At 38.4% G+C, this 20,561-nt stretch overlaps 1 protein-coding gene across 2 annotated transcripts in view; it reads left to right on the forward strand.

Moving 5' to 3' along the window:
• The window catches only part of LOC124165664 (lachesin-like), a 450,658-nt gene extending 430,301 nt beyond the window's left edge, over positions 1-20,357 (forward strand). For both annotated transcript variants that reach the window (XM_046543144.1, XM_046543145.1), the window contains 2 exons: positions 10,845-10,982; positions 16,112-20,357. In XM_046543144.1, the coding sequence (XP_046399100.1) occupies positions 10,845-10,936 (92 nt within the window). In that variant the 3' untranslated portion in view covers positions 10,937-10,982; positions 16,112-20,357. The remainder of the gene's footprint in view (positions 1-10,844; positions 10,983-16,111) is intronic.
• The last annotated feature ends 204 nt before the right edge of the window (positions 20,358-20,561 follow it).

Here is a 20,561-nt window from a genome sequence, read left to right on the forward strand (position 1 = left end):
CAAAATAGGCTCTCCCTATCATACAAACAGAAACATCAGGAGATGGTCCATGGCCATTTTCTTTCATTTGCCAAACACTGCTGACATCAGTGCATTTGTTATACCTAGGTATTCCAATTCACTATCACATTGCAAAGAAGTTTTTTCTCGTGAGATAACTCGATCGTTAACTTTTCTATACAGTAAAATTAGATCGATATTGAACACGATCTCTAGAGACTTGAAAAATAGAGGAATATGCGTAAAATATGCCTGCGAAAAGGATGAAGAGAAAAAAAGAAAAAAGTTGGAAGATTTGTTTTTTTCCAACAGATATAATAACAAATATATACCGTGAACTGTGTTAGAAACTAATACGTTTGCTGAAATTTTTGAGAAGTGATTAGAAGCAAATAAATAGTTTACATGATTTATTTTCTACATTCTTTAGATTCAATAAAGTTTTTCAGTAGCGCGAAATTGAACTTCTGTTAAGGACTACATATTGGTTAGTTTACCTTTCCAATGCTGTATATAATTTTTAACAGGAGTATTTCAATAGCTATAAGTGACCGTAATATCATCGTAAATTTTTCCTCAAGAATACATTTTGGGAAATCGATAAGTAAATTATTTAGTACATTTATTAGTATTTACGTAAGGCAAATAGAGGTCGACGCTGAAAATATGATGATATACAGTGATTGATGTTTGTAAAAGTATATGCCATGTATTTATATCTCAACATTTCAACTGTGTTCTTTGGCTGAAACAAAAAAAATTGGCAATTTTTCCGGAGGAACTGGGACTGCCTACTGGAAAATAGGGTATTCAAAAATATTTTCTTAAAAAAATATAAGTTGAATTTATGGTTTGAAATATATAGTATAGCCATTCCTAAATAAACAAAGGATACGTCGGTATGTGAAATTTTTAAATAATATATACTATTTGAAAGAAATTGAAGAAAATCTCATGGGGTGTCAGAGACACCCCACGCGACCGTTCATGTTCGGAAAATAGGCGCGACTACCGCCGGGTTAATTATATCTATACAACCAACATGATGAAAAATTACCTGGGAGTCAAATATCTTGTTTAGCCCTCCGTTTTATCATCTTCGCCTTTTTTACTTTATTCTTTGCACGAGTTTTTGCATGAAATTTCTCTCAACGTCACGAATTGTACCAAGAATAATATATATTTTTTTTTAGATCACGAGATGTGGGTGTATAAAAAAATATATATATATAATAAGGGGTCGTGAAGCATAAAGTTTGAACCAAGAATAATGTTATCAAATTTTTTAATCCCCTTTTTCATTTATTGATTCGAACTTGCGTGAAAACTACTTAATACCAACATGATGACAGTGAAATATTTCGCTAAGCCCTCCATTATAGCTTCACCTGTCAGTTATTTTTTATACGAATATTAATACCTGAAATTCTCAGCATCTCTCATCGTTGCGAATTGCATTATGAAAAATGAAGTCAAAAGTTTTTATCTCAACCTTTATTCCTTCAATCAAACTTTCTTACCACCCTTTGCGATAAGATCATGAGTCGATTTTATTCATCAGATCCGGCGATTATTTTAGTTTTATTGGCAAATTTCCGTGTGGGCACAAATTCTAGAATTTGTTCCACTAAATGCGTACCTTGCGCGGGACAGTAACGATTGAATTTATTCCCTGCGTTATCGTCCCCTACCTGGCTTTACTCCAACGATCCTCTCTCTGCCGATATCTGCCAGCAACTGGACTCTCACCTGAGTCGTATCATTCAATTTGTGAGGTACGGACTTCTCTAAATTTAATCGTGATTACCACGAAGTCGAGTTTCACTCTCCACGCTGAGCGAGTGCGTCAGGTCAGCAAATGTGAGGGGGTCAGTTCGTCGTTCGTGAGTGTGTTTTTAGCCACCGGAGTGCGTGAGGTTATTTCCCGAACTCGTTCCGATGTTACTCACACACAGTCCTCAAAACTGCCCTTTTGGTCGCGCTGGTCGTTTCCATTGTTCTCGCTATATAACGGGGTCGCCTGGGGGGATATTTCTCTTTGTTGTTATCCACTTACGTCTTCATCCTCGCTAACCACCGGCCTATCCGTCCCTAACACCCCTCTGCCCCGCTATGACCCCCGCTAACCCCCCCCCCCGCAACTTCTCCCCCCACACAAACCCGGGCAACACTGGCCATCCATCCCGCGACACGGTAAACCTGCCCACAAGCGCCCCACGGTCCCATGCATTTGCAATACAAATTAAATGAGTCCTCGCATATGAAAACACCGTTGAGACCGAGAAATTTATTCACAGCGAGAATGTTTCAGCGTGGAATGGCCGGGGTTACAGCGACCGGCTCCACGGTCACGCTAACCAACCCCCCCTCCGCCCACAATTATACTCATTCCACCAACTAACTCCCCTCCCTCAACCCTCCCCCTTCCATTTCATTTTGGCCCTTATTTCCCGAACATTTCCCCGCCATCCGGATCCCCCCACACCTTTTCAGCCTCCTCCTATATCTCCTCATCTCGGTCAGCGATTCTTGTGTTAATCATGTCACCAGTTTTCCTTTTTCATTATTCCCGATGACAGTCCGGGAAAACACTCTACTCGAATGAATAAATGCATGCGGCTGGGGAAATGAGAATTTCAAAATAGAGGGAAGTAAAATTAATTTTAATCTAGCACGCGGGGGTAATGATTCTTTCTCTTTCGCTGTCTTTGTGGAGACATGATGTATTGTTATTTTGCATAAAATAAATGATTTCTTCAGTTCAACGATAAGCAGCATTTTTCAATCGTCTTCAATTGTATAATTTTTGACGGTATTTTTTAATAAATCTTTGTCCAAAAAGGATGAGCATATGTTATGAATTTTAAAATTATTCCCATTGATTGGAGTCATGGAAAGTTATAAACACAATAATCCGTAACAAATTTTATGCTCAGAGTGCAAGGATTTTTTAGTACACCGACTTGTATACAGCCATCTAAAACATTTAGAGCAAAGTATGAAACATTAGACATTCCGTAACATATTTACTCTCGTTAGCAATGGAAGCTGATTATTGATGTCTTTTTATGGCAAGCAGTGTTTGGGATCATGCCTCCTCTTGTATCTTGTATATATAGGCAAGGGTATGGAAGGAAGGGTGGAGAGAAATCCGGCGTCAACATTAGTCTGCTGTTAATGAAAGGCGACGAGGGGAAACTGCACGGTAAGGATTTATCGCTGATATTTTTTAAGATTACGGAAAATTAAAGAAAAAACCCTATGCCAACAGATTATGATTATGTGGTTTTTTATTCCGCAACAATCCACCCATAACTTCACCATCCACTTACTTCGGAAGATTTTCAGAGACATTTGAAGACGAGTGTTTTTATGGAAATTTGTTCACGTTTGAGCATTTGTATCTCACTAACGGGTGGGATCTATGTCAAATCAAGTACATATCCATAAATTTCAATCATTTTTTAATATATCTGCCAAGTGTCAAGTTTATAACTAATAAAAGCCATTTTGTAATTTTGTCCGGCTTTTTCCGATTCCCGCCCACTGTGCAGCGGAGGGATCAACATAACTTCTTACGAGCCACTTAGCAAAATGGCTTCCCACCCCATGGACTCGAGTTCAAATCCCAGCGATGGTAGAGATATTCTAGAGACTGCCTGATCCATCTTTGAATGCTCTGTGGATGACATTTCAAGCTCAACATTCTGTCCGTCGGACGGGACGTTAATCCGTGGTCCCCTCGTCGCCTTTCGTTAACAGCAGACTAATGTTGACGCCGGATTTCTCTCCACCCTTCCTTCCATACCCTTCCCTCATGGCGCATATGAATTCATCTGTCGGTCGTGTCCTCCAAACATCATACCGTACGAATTATGCAAGATCAATGCGTGTTGGAGAGGATCGCTGTGAGGCGCACCCGAGAATCAGGCGAAGGTGAAGAATAACGAAGGATCGCTGACCAAAACCTTGAATTTAATATACCACGCCCTGGCGTCGGAGGCGGTCCGGATTGGTTGCACTATCAGGGAAGAAGGTTGATGGAAGGTAAATTCGGCGGCTTTTCTACGTTAAGTGGCGGTTGGTGGTGATAAAACGGCGGCGTTGACTCTAGCAGGTCCAGGACGTCCACTCCGAAGACCAAAAATATCAGAAATGTCCCACAGAAGGCAGAGGCGGGATCACGAGGACACTATTCACCGAATGGAGATATAAAAAGCCAGCTCCAATTGCTCACGATAGTAAATATTTTCCAGAATTTCCCACAATTTTATACCTTTTTTAGAAGTTTTACCTGGATAATCCCAGTATACACCAGTATGTGCTGTAATTAAACGTTTCCACTTGGACCGTAAATCATTTGAAACGGATTATTATGCTTAAAACTTTCCTTTCCTTTAAAGAAACGGGGATATTTTTTGATCATCGTGTCATATACTCATTGCTTTGGGGAATAATAGGTGCTAATAATAATAGGGCCCACAAGTACCGAGGCCAAATCAGAGGCTGGGATTGACAAAGAGCAAATGGTAAAATCTTCTCAGGTTTTCAAGCGGATGAGTTGCTTGTCGGCCGGCGTTTCGAAGAATGCCTCTGCCATCATCTTCGAGGCATGACAATCCGAAAATGGTGCCTTCTGGCACAAGCTACATTGCAAGCTCCGCCAGGAAACCAGTACTGCGAAAAATCAAGGAAGAAAGACAGAAAAATATCGCGTGCCAATCAAAAGGAACCTGACATCTTTTGATACGGAACATACCGCAATATAACCTCCTCGTTACTGGCGTATCGTATACAATACATCGGCGTTTTAATTTTTTACCGCTTGTCTAAGTGAAATGTCCTGAATCTGCCAATTTATGAAGTGCTTCCTGACAGATGACAGCATCATACAGAAACGCATAAATTGCTAATGTTGTTAGTTACCAGGAAAAGGAAATTCAGTTAAAAAATAATGGAATGTCCCGAGACTGAGGAGAATACGACGGCACAATTTGCGGATTATCATTCCTTGAGGACGAGTCAGAGGCAGTCATGAAGTCGTCGGCCCACAAGTGATTCAACAAGTGGAAAACCCGAGGATATTTCACCAGTATCTTACGCCAAGAAAAAGCAAAGTCATGTACCAAGATCAAGGTTCATTCTCCCCTTTTCCCTAAGCGTGGTGACACAAAGAACCGCGGGCACGTTTCATATGGGAAGCGATAACTTGCTGAGACATGAAAACATTTCAGTCAATTTTTCAAGCAATCGATTTTTATCAAAGTGTAAATTTCGGATTTTCAGCAAAAATCGAACCTTGAACTAAAAGATCGACTAATCGAAAATGACGGTTCATTTTTGAAAAGAATACACTTAGTTCAAAACATGTTTATTATGCACTCGAAAAACACTCAACAAATATATTTGGGCAGTGAAAAAAAATCCAAGAAAATCTACTGAGTAAGTGGTAGTAAAAGTTTCGGTGAAAATTTATGAATACGTGCAAATTTAAATTTTGGGATCAACGCTTGGAACCGTTTGACTCCATTAATTTTATTTAAGAAAGATCAACCGATTGTCATGCTATCTTGAGGATACAGGATGTGCCTTTCCACTTTTTCGGGCCTTAGATGAAAGTCTTTCATTCGGGACGGATGACGTTATCATTGATCGGTAGTGACACTGCTGATATCAAATGGTCAGGATCGAATTCGAAAAATCGAGTTTCGATCGAAACTCGAAGATCATGGCTCGATCTCAAGTTAATTGATCTCTATCTGTTAAAATTCTATTTTGATTAAGAACGATTTTTCTTTCACTAGACTCGCTCGGTATGAGCTCGTGACGTCATCAACTCATTAGTGAAAGGTATAAGCATAAAAATTCACAAGAGTTTATGCATATAACTATAGAAGGCTCCACTAGAGAGTAGCTGTCGCGTTACTGTGAAACCGGACGACGCGCATTAATTCGTACTCCAACGTTAGTCGGGATCGGTAGCTGTCAATATATTTGGCTTAGAATTCCTTTCAGAACTATATATGCTTGGATTTCTTTTATAATGCAGTCCGGATTTGTGAACTCTTACAGTTCAAGCCTAATTTTTGAATCGTTGGAAAAGAACCGTTGAAAAACAGATTGAGCGAGTCAGGGAGTGAATGGGTTTTTCCTCTGGTGCTGGGGACGGTCAACCATCTTTTCACCCAGCGAGCCGTCACTCATCTAACAAGAGGCTTCAGTGAAGCGTCTCGTTGTTAATTTTGCTTTTTCCATCAAGAGAATTATCAATTTTAATCATAAAAGAACATAGATCTTCCGGGTATCTATTTTCCTACTCTGCAGGGTGTTAAAAGTTTAACTAATAACGAATTCCGATTCGAAAACTAGGCATTAATGGTAAGAATGAATCTGCAATATCTTGATTGTTTCTGGCTTTACTTTGTGAAAATCCATTCTTAATAATAAAACGTTATTGTACCTTTCCACACGATTTAATTAATACGACCGGTTTCGTCGCAGAGGCGACATCATCAGGTACAGAATCCGTTATAATAACAGTTATTTTGTTCTTGTTTATCTGGTTGCTATTACGTTGGTATTATCTTATTGCTACATAAACCAATTACATGTGTATTGTAATAATTCGTCATGTTGCGTCACGAAAAGGAAATAATTCAGTGCTTCCGTGTGAAAAAAAAAGGAAATCATCAGACGTCGCAAGTATACAAAAATATTTCCTCGCACAGAATTAAAATTTCAGTCGAAAATCATGAATATAATTGTGAACAGCAGGTTTCTGCAAAAGAAAAAGTAGAAAAAAATCTTGCAAAGTCGTGTTATCACCGCGGCTAGTCCCGGTATACTTTAAACTAGAAAAAAATGGTGAAAAAAAATCCACCAATGGGAATCGAACATGAAACTACAGAATGGTATTCTCAGAACCGAAATCACTGGACCAAGTATTTAAATATCGTTTTGAAGGTAGTACGTTTCACTTGTAAATGTTTTACTGCGTTTTTTTAACTATTAGATTTGAAATAGAGCTTGGTATTAATTAATTTGGCTTGAGTTTGAACAATAATGATTATATTATACGCGTAGCGTATCTGATGCGGGCTTATAGGTATGTTGACAAGTATCTTAGCGACTGGATCGCCGCTATTTATTGCGACCAGCGGGAATCAATGGAACCGTGGGAGTGGAAAATCCTTTGTAGAGTATTTATGGGTATAAGGTTGTCGATTTTCCCCTGTCTCATGCAGTACCTCTGTTCTCCCATCAAATCCGTGAACCGCTAGGTCTATATGAACAGCTTGGTTTCGATGGCGTTGTTCGTGGTTTGTTAGTTTTACGATTTCCCTTTCTATCGACGCTGAACACTGTCTTCCCCTCCGCCCCTGTTGGTCCTTTAATTTTATTCCACATCTGTGCTGAGCAAACTTCGCTCGAGATGGTAGTAGTTAGCGATAGGGCCGATAGAGCGAGCTAGTGATTCCCTCATAGTCAGTGACCAACTCGAATCTACCAGGAAACGTAATTTATGTCATTTTCTTAAGAGAAGTCTATTGTACGAAAAATCCACAGAGAAAAAATCACTCGCCTTGACCGGGATTCAAACCCGGATCCCTCGATTTCCGGAGACTCCGTTGCGGGTGCCTCCGTAAAAGTTATCGCCGTGGCTAGTTTTGGTATACTTAAAGAAGTATATTGCTTTTACATTAAAGAAATGACTTTGCTGCATATTAAAAACTATGGTTCAAAATTTTAAATTTTTTTCATTCGTCCAAGCAACATAGATTCTCTCTGAGAAAAAATACGTCCATTACGAGTAGAATATAAGAGTTCTAAAATTAAACTTATCTTGTTCAATATGGCAGAAGTGTGATAGAAAAATTAATTGTTGATTATAAACCGCATCAGTTTCTGAGTTTATACCTAATTTATGCTGTTATTAAATAATATATATGAGTGGAAATTGCAGTTTCGACTGAAAGCTGTTGTACGTTTTGGAAGAGATGGGGTTAGAAGAAAAGAAAGTTATCATAGAACCTATATACTGCTAGTTAAACGCTAATACCGCCTTTTATTATGATCCCGAACGCCACCAAAATGTTGTCATTCGTAAATACTTGTTAAGGAGGGACAAATAAAATTCTGAGGCCGGAGCAAGGGATTGTGAATGAAAGGCACTGAGGGTGCATATATAACATACACCAATCCAGGTACCGATAAGTTAACTTAAACGAAACTCAAAATCTTGGTAAATGGCAAATAAAGTCTGAAGGTTGATCGGAGGGGATGGAATGGTTTACCAAAAAATAATTTCTTTGGAATGAAAAATTGAAGGAATGTTAGCAGCAGTGACAGTGAGCAGTTGTAAAAAACATGGTAAATTAATAAAGTATGTCCTATGGGGGCTTTAGAAAAATTCCAAGGAGTCCTAATGAATAGTTCCAAACATGAGTCAATTTTTAATAAGAAGATGTATTTGATGAATCTCTATGCTTGGCATATATTTTGATTTTACTAGGTATTTCAATTGCTAGAAAGTCATTAATGATTGATGAATTTCGTAAATACTATACTTTAAAAATGAATTCATAAGTACTTATAAATAAAAATTTATTTATAAAATGCGCTGTCGTATGTATGAAAACTCTACCGGCTTCAGCCCCTCCTCCTTTTGTGAATCCATATGCTCGCGTGTGTCTTAGTTCCCTGATACGTCGATGGTGCGCGCCTACATTGGCGCTACCGGCGTCCATGATTAAAATGTTTCAAATTGCTCGGTGATAAATTTTAAGTGTGTTGGTGCGTGTATGAATTTCATTTCAATTTGTTCCCACTTGCTCTTTGTCAAAACCAGTCGATATTTAATTATTGGCCTACCAGAGACAAATGCCCACGCGGGAATTATATGCACATCGAGGGAGAATTTAAACCCTAAATTTATTTCCCTCGCCCTTATCTGTTCAAATTTCAGCCTGTGGGTTCATTTTCAAAATATAATGAGCGCGAAATTGAATTCGGCGCGTTTAGAGTCAGAGGAAAATGTAAAGTATGCAATGAGGAAAATCCGCTTACGGTACAATAAAGCAGTGTGTGACTTCCTGAACGTTCTACTTGCAAAATTTATAAGCGTTCATGTGTGCAATTGTGAGCTCAAATAATAAACACTTTTAACGCCAATTGGGAACGTGAAAGTTTCCTGAGAGCAGGAGCCATGCGGTCCTAATTTACGAGATTTTTATCGTCAGCTAATGAGTTTGGTATTAGGTGTTTATCCCAGTAATATCCATCACCATAATTTATAAATTGTTCCATGAAACTAACAAAAGCGCATTCAATCATGCATTGATGATTATTTAATAAAAGGTAAAATTTGGCCAATTTCTGCCCCTTAAAACCATGATCATTTTAAGTAATGTGCATTACACGCTTCATATTGAAAATCATGTCATTAACAGTTTTTTTTTACATTTAAACCGAAATTTCACATGCGACTAAGAGAAACATTTGCGACTTTATTTTGACTATCGCCAGAAATCAACCCCTTTGTTGATGATTGTAATGCGTTATTTTACGAAATTGTGTCACCAATTTAATTTCAATCATAATCGTTGCTTACGATTTGTCCCCTTTTGCTATTTTTAATTTCAAAAATTACGCTGCTAAGCCAAAATTTAGAGCAAGTTATGGGACGCTGTGATCGTCCTTATCATTTTCCTCGTCACTAATCACGTTGGGAGTTTGATCACCAGCTATTATTATGGTTCATAATTGCCTTCGGATTTCCAAAATTTGAATGGTGATCTCTCGAACGATGAAATCTCATTAGAAACCCTATTGACCGGCTTCAAATTTCCAGTTTAGCATTTTCATACCTTCCGAATTCCAAAGCACAGTCCTTTATGAGCAGGTAATCATTTCATTCATCAAAATACATTTGAATTACGCATTCTACTATTTGGAGAGTTTTTCGCAGGTTGTAAAATTTGTAAAACTTTGTCGATGTCAATCTGAATTTTTTTTTCATTACATTAATTCCTTTCAATCGAATGATATTCCACTATTGCGAAGTTACAGAACGATTGCATGAAATATGAACTGCATGAAATCCGTAAAGTTGCATGGGTCTGCGAGCATTCTGCGTACCTATTCAATCGCAGATAGTATCAGATTGTAGTTATGATGTGAACATATGGAGTACTTTTGCCTTACTTCATGCCTCTATCTGCTATTTATTCTCCTTAGTCACTTCGCAATTAGAATTTTACGCTGTAGACCCTAAAATTCCTCTGCTATTATCAAAGGATACGTTTTCGTTATTGCTTTTTTTATCGTCGTTGCAACGTGATCGGTGGAACTGCATGACTTTTTATTCTAATAATGTGGTTTTTTGTAAATATTCCTGTTAAAATATCTAATAATTTCAACTCTCATGAATGTATCAGTAAATACATGATATACCTTCCTAAACTTTTATTTTGGAGTTTTAAGTGTATGAATTGTTTTAATTTGTCTATGGTGGCTGAATGAGGAGGAAAGATATATTATATTTCCTAAAAAACAAGTAACTTCTTCTAAAAATATTTAAGAAGATCCAAATTTTTTAAACTGTCATTATATTGTTTAGCACCTGATACAACAGATGATTACTAATGGTTGATTCATTCACACCTATTTTTAATATTTTCTGCTTTTTGTTGTCCTATCATTCAATTATCATTCAACTTCTACATTTGAATTGTGATAGTTTACTTTACATGTATTGTTACTTAATATTTTGCATGCTATTTCATTTGAATGTGTGTAAAACAATCAGTGTCTCGTACCCTCAACTGATCCTTCGGCGTTTCTAGGCTCAAGCACTGTAGTGAGGTGGCCCATGCCTCACATAGTCGTCGCCGGAGTGGTGGTAGCCCTGTGCGGGAGCCCCCCTGGAGCTCATTGATGACGCTGCCTCGGTGTTTGCTGACGAGGACGCACTGAGGGCACTGGTAAGGGCTGCCAACATAAAAGTCTCACCCTGGTAATCTAAATACTAAGGAGTAGCAATCTCAATGTTTTTCTTAGCCTCTACGGCATATGCCCGCTTTATAGATGATTTATATGACCTCTTTAGCCCATCTGGAGTGAATATTGTTGGCAAAAAAATATGGATTTAAAGGGTCTCGATGGCAATGTATATGCTTTTGATGGATTGGAGAGTCAGTGAGTGGGGTAAATAGTTTACTTAACATGCTAATATACGAAATTTATTGCCATTTTTGAGGAATGAGTATAATATTAATGACTCTAATTGCGTGAAGCATTTAAATGTTTTATTTTACTAACGGAGGCTACGTATCTACCTATCAAATTCAGTTTGCGTTACGTATATACGTAGGAAATTAAAAAAAAAATAATGATGATTTCTACCAACATAAATATTTATATTAACGACAGTCCTTATCAAGAGAAGGAATTTCAATGGATTGTTTTGGCAAAAATCGTAAGTCAGCAGTAAAGGAAAATACTTTACAGTACATTTTACTTATCAAAAATGTCTATGATTATTTTGATGGAATACCATGATGATTATAGTCGTGTATACAGTAGCTTACTGCCAAAAAAAGTTGCGTGGGTGTAAGATGGTAAAAAATTGTACTAGATTTTCCCGTGAGATCATGAAAAAAATTGTCGATGCTTATAACAATTTACTTGGAAACCCTCCTCTTCTAGGGGCATATTGATTATTATATATCTAAGTATTTCACGTCACGATTGTACCATCGGACTAAAACACCTTTGTGCCTCGACGGAAATGAGTATTTGTTTATCCGCTGGGATCACCGGAAAAATGTCACTTATGATCCTATTTTACTTAGAAACAACCCACACCCAGGATCATATTGATTACTATGCCTAAATATTTCGCTGTTAAAATGGCATCATCGACTCTTTGCCTCTACAGAAATGAATACTTGTTTTTCCAGAGGGATATTATGAAAATTGTCGCTACGGATTCCATTTTTTGAAGAAATATCCCACATCCAGGGTCTTGCCATTAACCCAGATTCCTTTCCTTCCCTGCCTAACCAAAATAACTCCTCTACTCCTTCAACGTCCGCTAATCAAGGTCTGCTTTCATGGTTCCTCGGAATTAATTCACATCTGTCATCTTTAAGTACAATAGCCGAGAAAAAATCATTTTTACTCACTCAACTGCTAATCATCCATTCCCAATAATTTGTCCAGGCTACAAGGCTCAAATGTAAACTATAAAGACATTTATTCAAAGTTACAACTCACATTGCCTTAAAATTATCACGTCTATGTGCCTTTTCTATGTCTTACCTCCTTCCAATCGCAGGTTTAATTTTATTTATGGTACCTGCACAGGAATGCAATATTTTATGGATCTAAACAAATACTCAATTGTCAAAAATAGAAAAAAAAGAGAAAATAGTTCAATTAAGATAATAATGTAAATTCTTTTGCTGTCTTTATGCAAAAGAAAGAAAAAAAAATGAAAATGTTTCCATAAATCAAAAATTCGCAATGTTTTTATTCTTTCCGTTTTCACAGCACAAACATATACCTACACTCACAACGATACAAATGCGCCATTTTTTAATTTATTTTGTCAACTGGCTGGTTGTGGTGAGTTTGCTCTCACCGGTACAGCAAATTAACGCGCCTTTGACGCGACCAATAATGATCTGCGTCTTATCGCTTACAATATTCTCGTATTACGCTCTTACGATGCTAAAATCGGCTAAAACGACTGCGTGCCAGTACAGAGACGAATATTAGTAGCTTTCCCGATCGGGAACGGGCCGTTGTGGTTGTAACGTTGTGAAGGCATTCTTTGGGTTGAAATATACCTTATAGAGGGAAGCTGAGAGGTGAGCGGGGATAGGGTGGGCTGAAGGGAGGTGGGGGAATGGATGTAAGAAGTGGAGGGGGATGCAGGCGTTGGGTGCGGTATCCCAGGCAACGCGGGAGGCAGCACTCCCGTTGATGAGAACGCACTATCTTCCCCCTCCCATATTCCCGTGGTATCTCCTCCCACTCCGTAATCTCCTAAGCTTTCGTTCCCCCTGCCGGTACCTTCTCCAACGCTCCCTCCCCTCTATTGCACTGTCCCTTTAACCTCAATCTTAGTAGAGGCTGGCTTTTCCCAAGATTGTTCGGGAACGGGGAGGGGGGGTCTTGGAGAAGTATTTTATACGAAAGGGAGGCGTTTGAATGTGCAACATCTTTTCTTTTCCTTGTAGCAGTCTTTTACTTTTATGGAACACGAGGTAGTTTACATTTTCCTTCGAGGCAACAGAAAACTTTCCTCTCTTAACCAGCGTAATGACTCGACAGTCCGGTTGTCCTTTGTATGGCGGTACTTCTCCACAGTTGGCTTATATTTTGAAATCATTTTACTTGACATCGTAACCCTGCAGCTGCAGTAGCTGTAACAGCAGTTTTTCTACTTTTTTTCAAGGAAATGCACATAAGAAGAGAGACTTTTGGGGGGGCAGAAAAGTTGAAAAACTTGTAATCCCTTACCGAATCTTTAATTGAATTTCTGCGGGGAAAACCCTGACCATTTAATAAATTAGAAGTTTATTTAATCATTTTTTTAACTTAATCAATTATTTACTAGCCATATATCTGTGAAACATTTATTATATGATTATGTGATAATGATCAGAGAAAAGGACTAAAATCGTTCGGAAATGTCTTATTTTTACAAGGAGAAATCTCCTGGCAAATTAACATTTTTATCTACACAATACCGCACTAGTAGCCCCTTTGCCATCATGGGCCGTTCACAAGACTTAAAAGGTGCCTGTTGAAGATACTTGTCTTCTTACAATCCGACATTAATGACGTGTCCCTCTCCAATTACGTTCAAATTAGGTAAGGTGGTAGTGCACCGCGATAAATGAACATGTTCAGTTCAAAATATCCCATAACCTCGCGGCCTAGGAGCCGAGTAATTACATTGAGAAATTCCGGGGGAAGGGGCCGGCCCTGGTGACTGGCAAAGTTTTGATAGTGGTTGTTTGCTCCAAGGCCTTTGTTTCAGTCGTCTTCGAATATACTGTACTGTAAACTTCACGTTTCAATGAAATGTCCATCATTTTTGGAAAAACGGATGTTTTGGATATGCCAGCCGGCCCCGGCGATGGGCATAAGCTAATTATAGGCTAACTATGAGATAATTAGCACCGTAAATGTTCCGTAAACAAAAAAAAAAACGAAATCATACTCTATTGCTTGGAATAATACGCAGTATGAAGATGAAGCGATGATGTAAATCAGAAATACAATATTTTTTCATATTTGCATAAATTCAGCAGAAATTTTCACAAATATACTATTATTTATTTTTATAAGGAAAGCATTGCACAACTGCTCCAATAAAAATTATGAAGAAAAGTAATTAATTTAGGAAAACATATCATATTGCAAGTTTTCTTTGTATTTTAGCGCGAATGATCATGTCGCTAACTAATTTTGACTAAAATTAGATAAGTGTGATAAATTTTGGGGAGGGAGAGTTTTGGTCTCGTCAAAAGAGACCATATCGGTAATTAAAAATAGATTCCTGTTAATTCTCCAAGAGATTCTTATGAGTCCCTCGTTGGAAGTGGTTTATCATCATCAGTGGTAACATATTAGATTGAATACGTACCACCTAAGCTATTCTTTACTTTTTCATCCCATTGTTTCATCTCATTCGCATACTAACCATTGTCTGGTTTTCTTTTTGTGATTCACTATAATTGGTCGTCAACTGCCATGTGTTTAAATTCTGTTAATAGGTAGTTATATCTATCAGTTACTGCGTCAACTGCGGTCCGTGATTATTTTTTCGTCTCAAGATTGTATGATAGGTGACATGGACTGTATAAGATCACTACAGCTTTGAGTTTAAGGTAGGGGGCCGAGTAGGTACTGTTATTTAGCCCATATTAGTAATTGTATTTAGCTTCAGAGACCAGTTTTCTCTGTTCTCTATCTTATTTTGATTACTGATGGGAAAAAAATTGTATCAATTTGGAGTATTTTAACTTAGTCTGAAGAAGCTAAACTTAGAAGCTAAGTCTGAATAGTCATATAGTCTGGGTTTTATGTGCAATATAACCATGACTGCAAGTGAAGAAGTTGGGCAGCCGCATACTTCATGGAATCGTAGGTAAAAATCCACACTTACCGCCATAGTCATATTATTTCTACATCTTATCAACCAATTATTATTACCTACCCTAACATTCAATCAATGAAAAGTTACTTATAATTTGTCAGCCATTGGTTGTCAAACTGACGTATCTTTATTTAACGTTCCATCATTTACTGTTTTTGCAACGCCTGTGGTTCACTGTACTTAGATCCTGGAGTTGATGAGATTTGATGAATTTTACGAAACTTAAAAGTTTTATTCATAGATCAATTCGTATACGATGGTAAATCCGTTATGTTCATAAAATTATAAAAATATGAAATGTAAATTATCACTAGTAAACGATATCTGAATGCTCACGCCAACGTTTCAAAGTCGATGCTGTGAGCTGTCAAATCAAATGACCTGAGTGTTTCCCGAGAACCTTTGGAGTAGTTTGAGTAGGTCTTGACCTTATGTTGCATGTTAAAACATTCAATATTGGAGTCTTGAATTCACGGCAAAATATCCAAATGTTTCTTGGCCAATATTTCTGTATATTTGGTGCTTTTGGTGGTTCCCTTTCTGATAGAATTAGTGATTTTGAGTCTGAGTGCAACGAAAACATAGAAGCAAGCCACAATTTCCTCTTCATTTTTAGTCGTTCTGAGTCCAATGTGGCTCATCAGAAGGTTCTCTGCCTTGTCTTTCTAAATATGTCTTCTGCAGGAAAGTTGTTGGAAGGCTAATTTTTCCGATCTCACCTGATTTCCTTTATTTGCAAATTTTTATTGATCTCATTTATTTACTGCTCCTATTATCACTAAAATGTTTCCTTGTCTAGTGCATTGCTCTTATAGATATTTTCAGCATTGAGTGTACTAAACGTAGTGAATGTCATATTTAACGTTTAAATTGTTCTTTTCCCTGTCAACATTACGTGTAATTTATTATATTCTCTAACATACTAACTCTTGTCTTCAGGGACAAAAATTATTAACTCCTACCTCTTGGGCGGCCAATGATCAAGATGATTGACCAAAAGCCATCGTTGGGCCTCTTCGGGCTGCTTCGCATTGCTAGGGGACTGGAGTTCATCTGGAGGCCAGTGCTGGGACCGACTGTTGAAACATCAAGTTCTCCCTGTGTTCCCCTGGCCATCACTGCTTCCAAAGATACTGCGAACATGTGCGGATGGATCTTATCTTTGATCATGTTATAACGAAACTTGCCCCTTGGCGAATGAATAACATTACTAACCCACTTTCACCCTCATGTCCCCGAAAGTCACATATTATCTTCCGGAGGGTTTTCTCAGGAAATTTCCTGAGGACTAACTCATTTGCTCGTGAATTTTCATCGCCTGTTATTTGGGAGGACGTAATGAATTAGGTTCCCAAATTGCAGTTTAGTTGAGAAATCACAGTCTATCATCAAAGGAGCATATAAGGCGTGGTGACTGTTCCAATCGATGCACTAAGCCATAAGTGTGCATGGCTTCCATTGTTATAACGTTCACAAGAGCCCATATTTACAATCAAATTACAATGCTAACAGTGATGAAGCAATGTTGCAGTGCCAGAGGGAAGAAGCATGATAAATTATGTTGCTCCTCACGAATCAGCGTCCCCGTCACATCAACTAACAGACTTGTACATAGTTATATAATAATATGCATACACGGAGAGATTTAAAAAAATAACTAATATATAACTAAATACATATTTTATGGATGTGCGCGTTGCCATCTGTCGACCAATCACATGCGCTTTCTCTCTCATACCTCCTTCCAATCAAAACCCGGTCCCTCTCAACCTTTCCCGCGTGCCTGTTAGTTCCCACATGTGTCCGCAAGAGTGCGTCGAAATCGGGTGTCTATATGTACATGTTTGGAGTGTTTGCTTACGCGGGTGTCGGAGGATGTGACTGCCGTCGAGTGATATCTTTGTGCAATCGCCTCGAATACCTCTTCCCTAGAAAGCGCGCCAGGAGAGGAATGCCTGCAACGTTGGTGGAGGTGTTGGCGCGTCTATAGGAACCGGCATGGATTAATGAAGTACGGTGGCGCGCTCTATTAGGGAGCGGAGGAATTCGACAGCGGCACGCGCCGAAGGAATTTCGGCCGGCGCTGTGTTGGCAGCCCCTGTGCAAACTTTGGCGTTCCAACGCGTCCGCTGCTCTCCTCACGGGAAGGATGGGTGGAAGGTTGCTCTTATTGGGCCAGACCCCTCGTTATCCACTCAATTTGTGTGTGACTACTTTGTGCTCTGGAGTGCCAAGGTGTACAGTATACGGAAACTGTTAGATGTTGTGAGCTGAAAGGTGGTATGTTGTCCAATCAGAAATACCTGCTCCCATACTCATTAAAGCGATGCATCACTTCCTCTCGAATGGTCTGTTTTCGTGACGGAGAACTTGCTTAATACCCACACCTCCATCTTGATGAGATCTTATGAGTGTGAAGAGTATACCATTGTTAGCATCTGCCTGTATCTCGAGTTTTAAAAAATCAACTCAGTATTTTATGAAATGTAAAGTTTCAGAATATGTGATGCATTCAAACGCTGATAATGGTTTACCCTGAGTACCGTGGGTATTTCATTTTAATTGCAGAAGTGTTAAACAAGTGATAAATCGTGAAAAAACGTGAAATACGAACCGTTTGACCTGGTGTGCTGCGTTCTCTAAATGAATTGACCTTTAACATTTTTCCAGACCATCTGATACTAACGTTCTTTCATCAATCACCTACCTTGCGTTAAGTTCTAACGCCCAAGTTTTCTGTTCACCGTCTTCGTTCTTTGGTGAATCTACGAGAGAGCATCGATGATTGAATCCTTGAACTGTTAAACTCTTTCCCATTTGAGTGAATGACCCCTCGTAGTAGTTACATTAGTATTAGGCCTAAAATGGCGCTGTGACCCCATGCATCACCACCAAATATACAGGAGGGAATAAATGAAAATGCTGTATGAAAATTCATTGCGAAGCGAATGAGACATTGTGTTAATGGATGATTTGTGCAAGCAAAAGATTTTGAGGTGTATTTAAGGTGCCAAAATTAAATTTATGTATAGTTTATAAGAAAATCGTTGCGATTTCACACCGTTATCTCTCATTGTAAAAACTGGAAAGTTATTGCCAGGCATCGCGTGAATGGATGTTATGGATCCATGTCATGAAATTAAAGGACTTATTCTCTCTCTCGTTACTTTTTCCGGTTCCGAGAGAGTAGTAGTCATTTGCGACCTAAACGATATGCTTGACAATGTACATGACGAAATATTGCGCACTAATTTTTTCTGAACGAGTACTTAATGTGTGGGTAAAAAGAAATGATCAAAAATCTCCCTCCTAAGAAGCGAAACGGGCCTTAAATATTTGAATCAAGAGTCAAATTCATCGTTCGGAAGGTTTTACTAAATTCTTGGTTGCGAGAAGATAAGAAAACCGAAGTAGAATGCGCTCCTTTAGGGGAGATGTATTGTACTGGAAGATGAGTTGGTGAGGAAGGCCCTTCATAGTTCGTATAACCGTCAGACTCAGATCAGTGAAGACTATAAGGTGAAATGGGCTATCTTATGCCAGTACAACTAGATGGGCCCATTTAAGACGCAATTTGAGAGAACGCATAAGACTAAACAAGAAGTGAGCGGTATTTCATAATGTGCTCTCCCTTATGAACAAGATACGATCAAAAGTGAAAAACCGACTCACTCTGTCTTGTTACTTTTTAATGTTGATAAAACCGCTTTAATTTATTTTTAAGCCATACTTTATGACGCACTGGTACATACGCTCGCACGTTTAAAAAAAAACAAAACAAAAATTTATATGATGTAATTAATCTCACGCTCAAAAATGAGAAGGTTTGTCGCTCGGCTATGAAGCGTTTGGCGAAATTATGCAGTATTTGCGTACGAGTGATTACTACTGATTTCTCCCAATAAATATTTACGTATGCGTTAAATATGTTTTGATTCCTCCCATTTAAATTTCAAATAAATTCTTAGGTCGTTTAATTTTGTTCCTACAAAGAGCAGCCAATGCTTGGTACAAAAACACCAGCTCATATTTCATCGCATGTGCAAGAAATTTCCTTGAATATTCCACTGTGATTACTCTGTTCATGATCATTTTCAACCTTGAAAATTTCACTGGAACTCGTTATGGTGGTTAACACTTGAGGTTTTTGTCCACGAACATTTCAGTAGAGGATATTTCAATCGGTATCTGTGTAATTACAGGGATTTGCATGCGGCGCCACTCACGTGGCTGATGAATGAGTGACCCCTATTACACGAGAAAAAAAAAGATATCATTTGAGATGATAAAAGAAATTTTTATTTGTGTGGTTACAATATATGAAATTCATTGCTTTTAAATGCTATTCCTTGCGAATTCAAACGCTACAGCTTATACTCAGAGTATGGATATCGGTATGCTTAGTGCATGCATCCATCGCGACGCTGTGGACATCTTAGAAAACAAATCAAATTCGATTGAAGTGGTAGAAAAAATGAGAAAATGATAATGAGAAAATTCAACTGGTAAAAAAGCATTCATCCTGACCGGGATTCGAACCCGATTTCCCCAATTTCCAGTCGAGTGCAATAGCAAGTTAAGGTACCAAGGAGTAAAGCGCTCGACCCGAAAATTGGGGGATCTGGGTTCGAATCCCGGTCAAGGCTAATTATATATTTCCCTGGAATTTTTGCCCGATTTGTGCGTCACTGCGTAAACTTTTCACCGCGGCTAGTCCTGGTGTACTTAAATTCTGTCGGTCAGCCTGGGGTCTCCTCTACGTAATTCCCTTGATTTTTTCGCTGCGTCAATGTTAGGCTAACTTCGGGATAAGCCTGAAATATACGTGGCATAAAACCTCAAAAACCTTATACCGCAATAATTGTGTTGCATCAGAGGACCGTGTTATCCAGCCTATCATTCTTAAGTCCGTCTCAGGTGGCGAGTATGCCGCATCGTGAATGTGTAAGCCTACCACTGTAACTTACATCATCACCAAGTCAACACCTATGATTTGCTGCACTCCTTAATGATTGTACTTTGTTCCTTGATTGGTATGATTACCCCGAAATACCTTAAATATTTTAATAATAATTTGAGTCTTGTCGACGCGGCGGATGTGAGTGTAACATTTCTCCATGTTGTACAATAAATTGTGCTTCATGTCATTCGACAAAAAAAGAAACAGTATTAAAATGTTTGAGAAAATAAAATATTACGTTGTTTCACTATTTATTTGTATGCGACGAAATTTATTTTGATTTTTAGGTGGATTTCAAAGGAAAATATTTTGAGTCGTGGAGTGAGCTTCAAGAAAGTGGCGTGCAGTGAAATTTTTCTCCCCATGGTCATCAGCAGCACACAGGTATGAATGTATTTTTCATGCACATCAACTAACGCAAATGATGGT

This window comes from Ischnura elegans, chromosome 9 (assembly GCF_921293095.1).
Source record: "Ischnura elegans chromosome 9, ioIscEleg1.1, whole genome shotgun sequence".
Classification (NCBI taxonomy): Eukaryota; Metazoa; Arthropoda; class Insecta; order Odonata; family Coenagrionidae; genus Ischnura; species Ischnura elegans.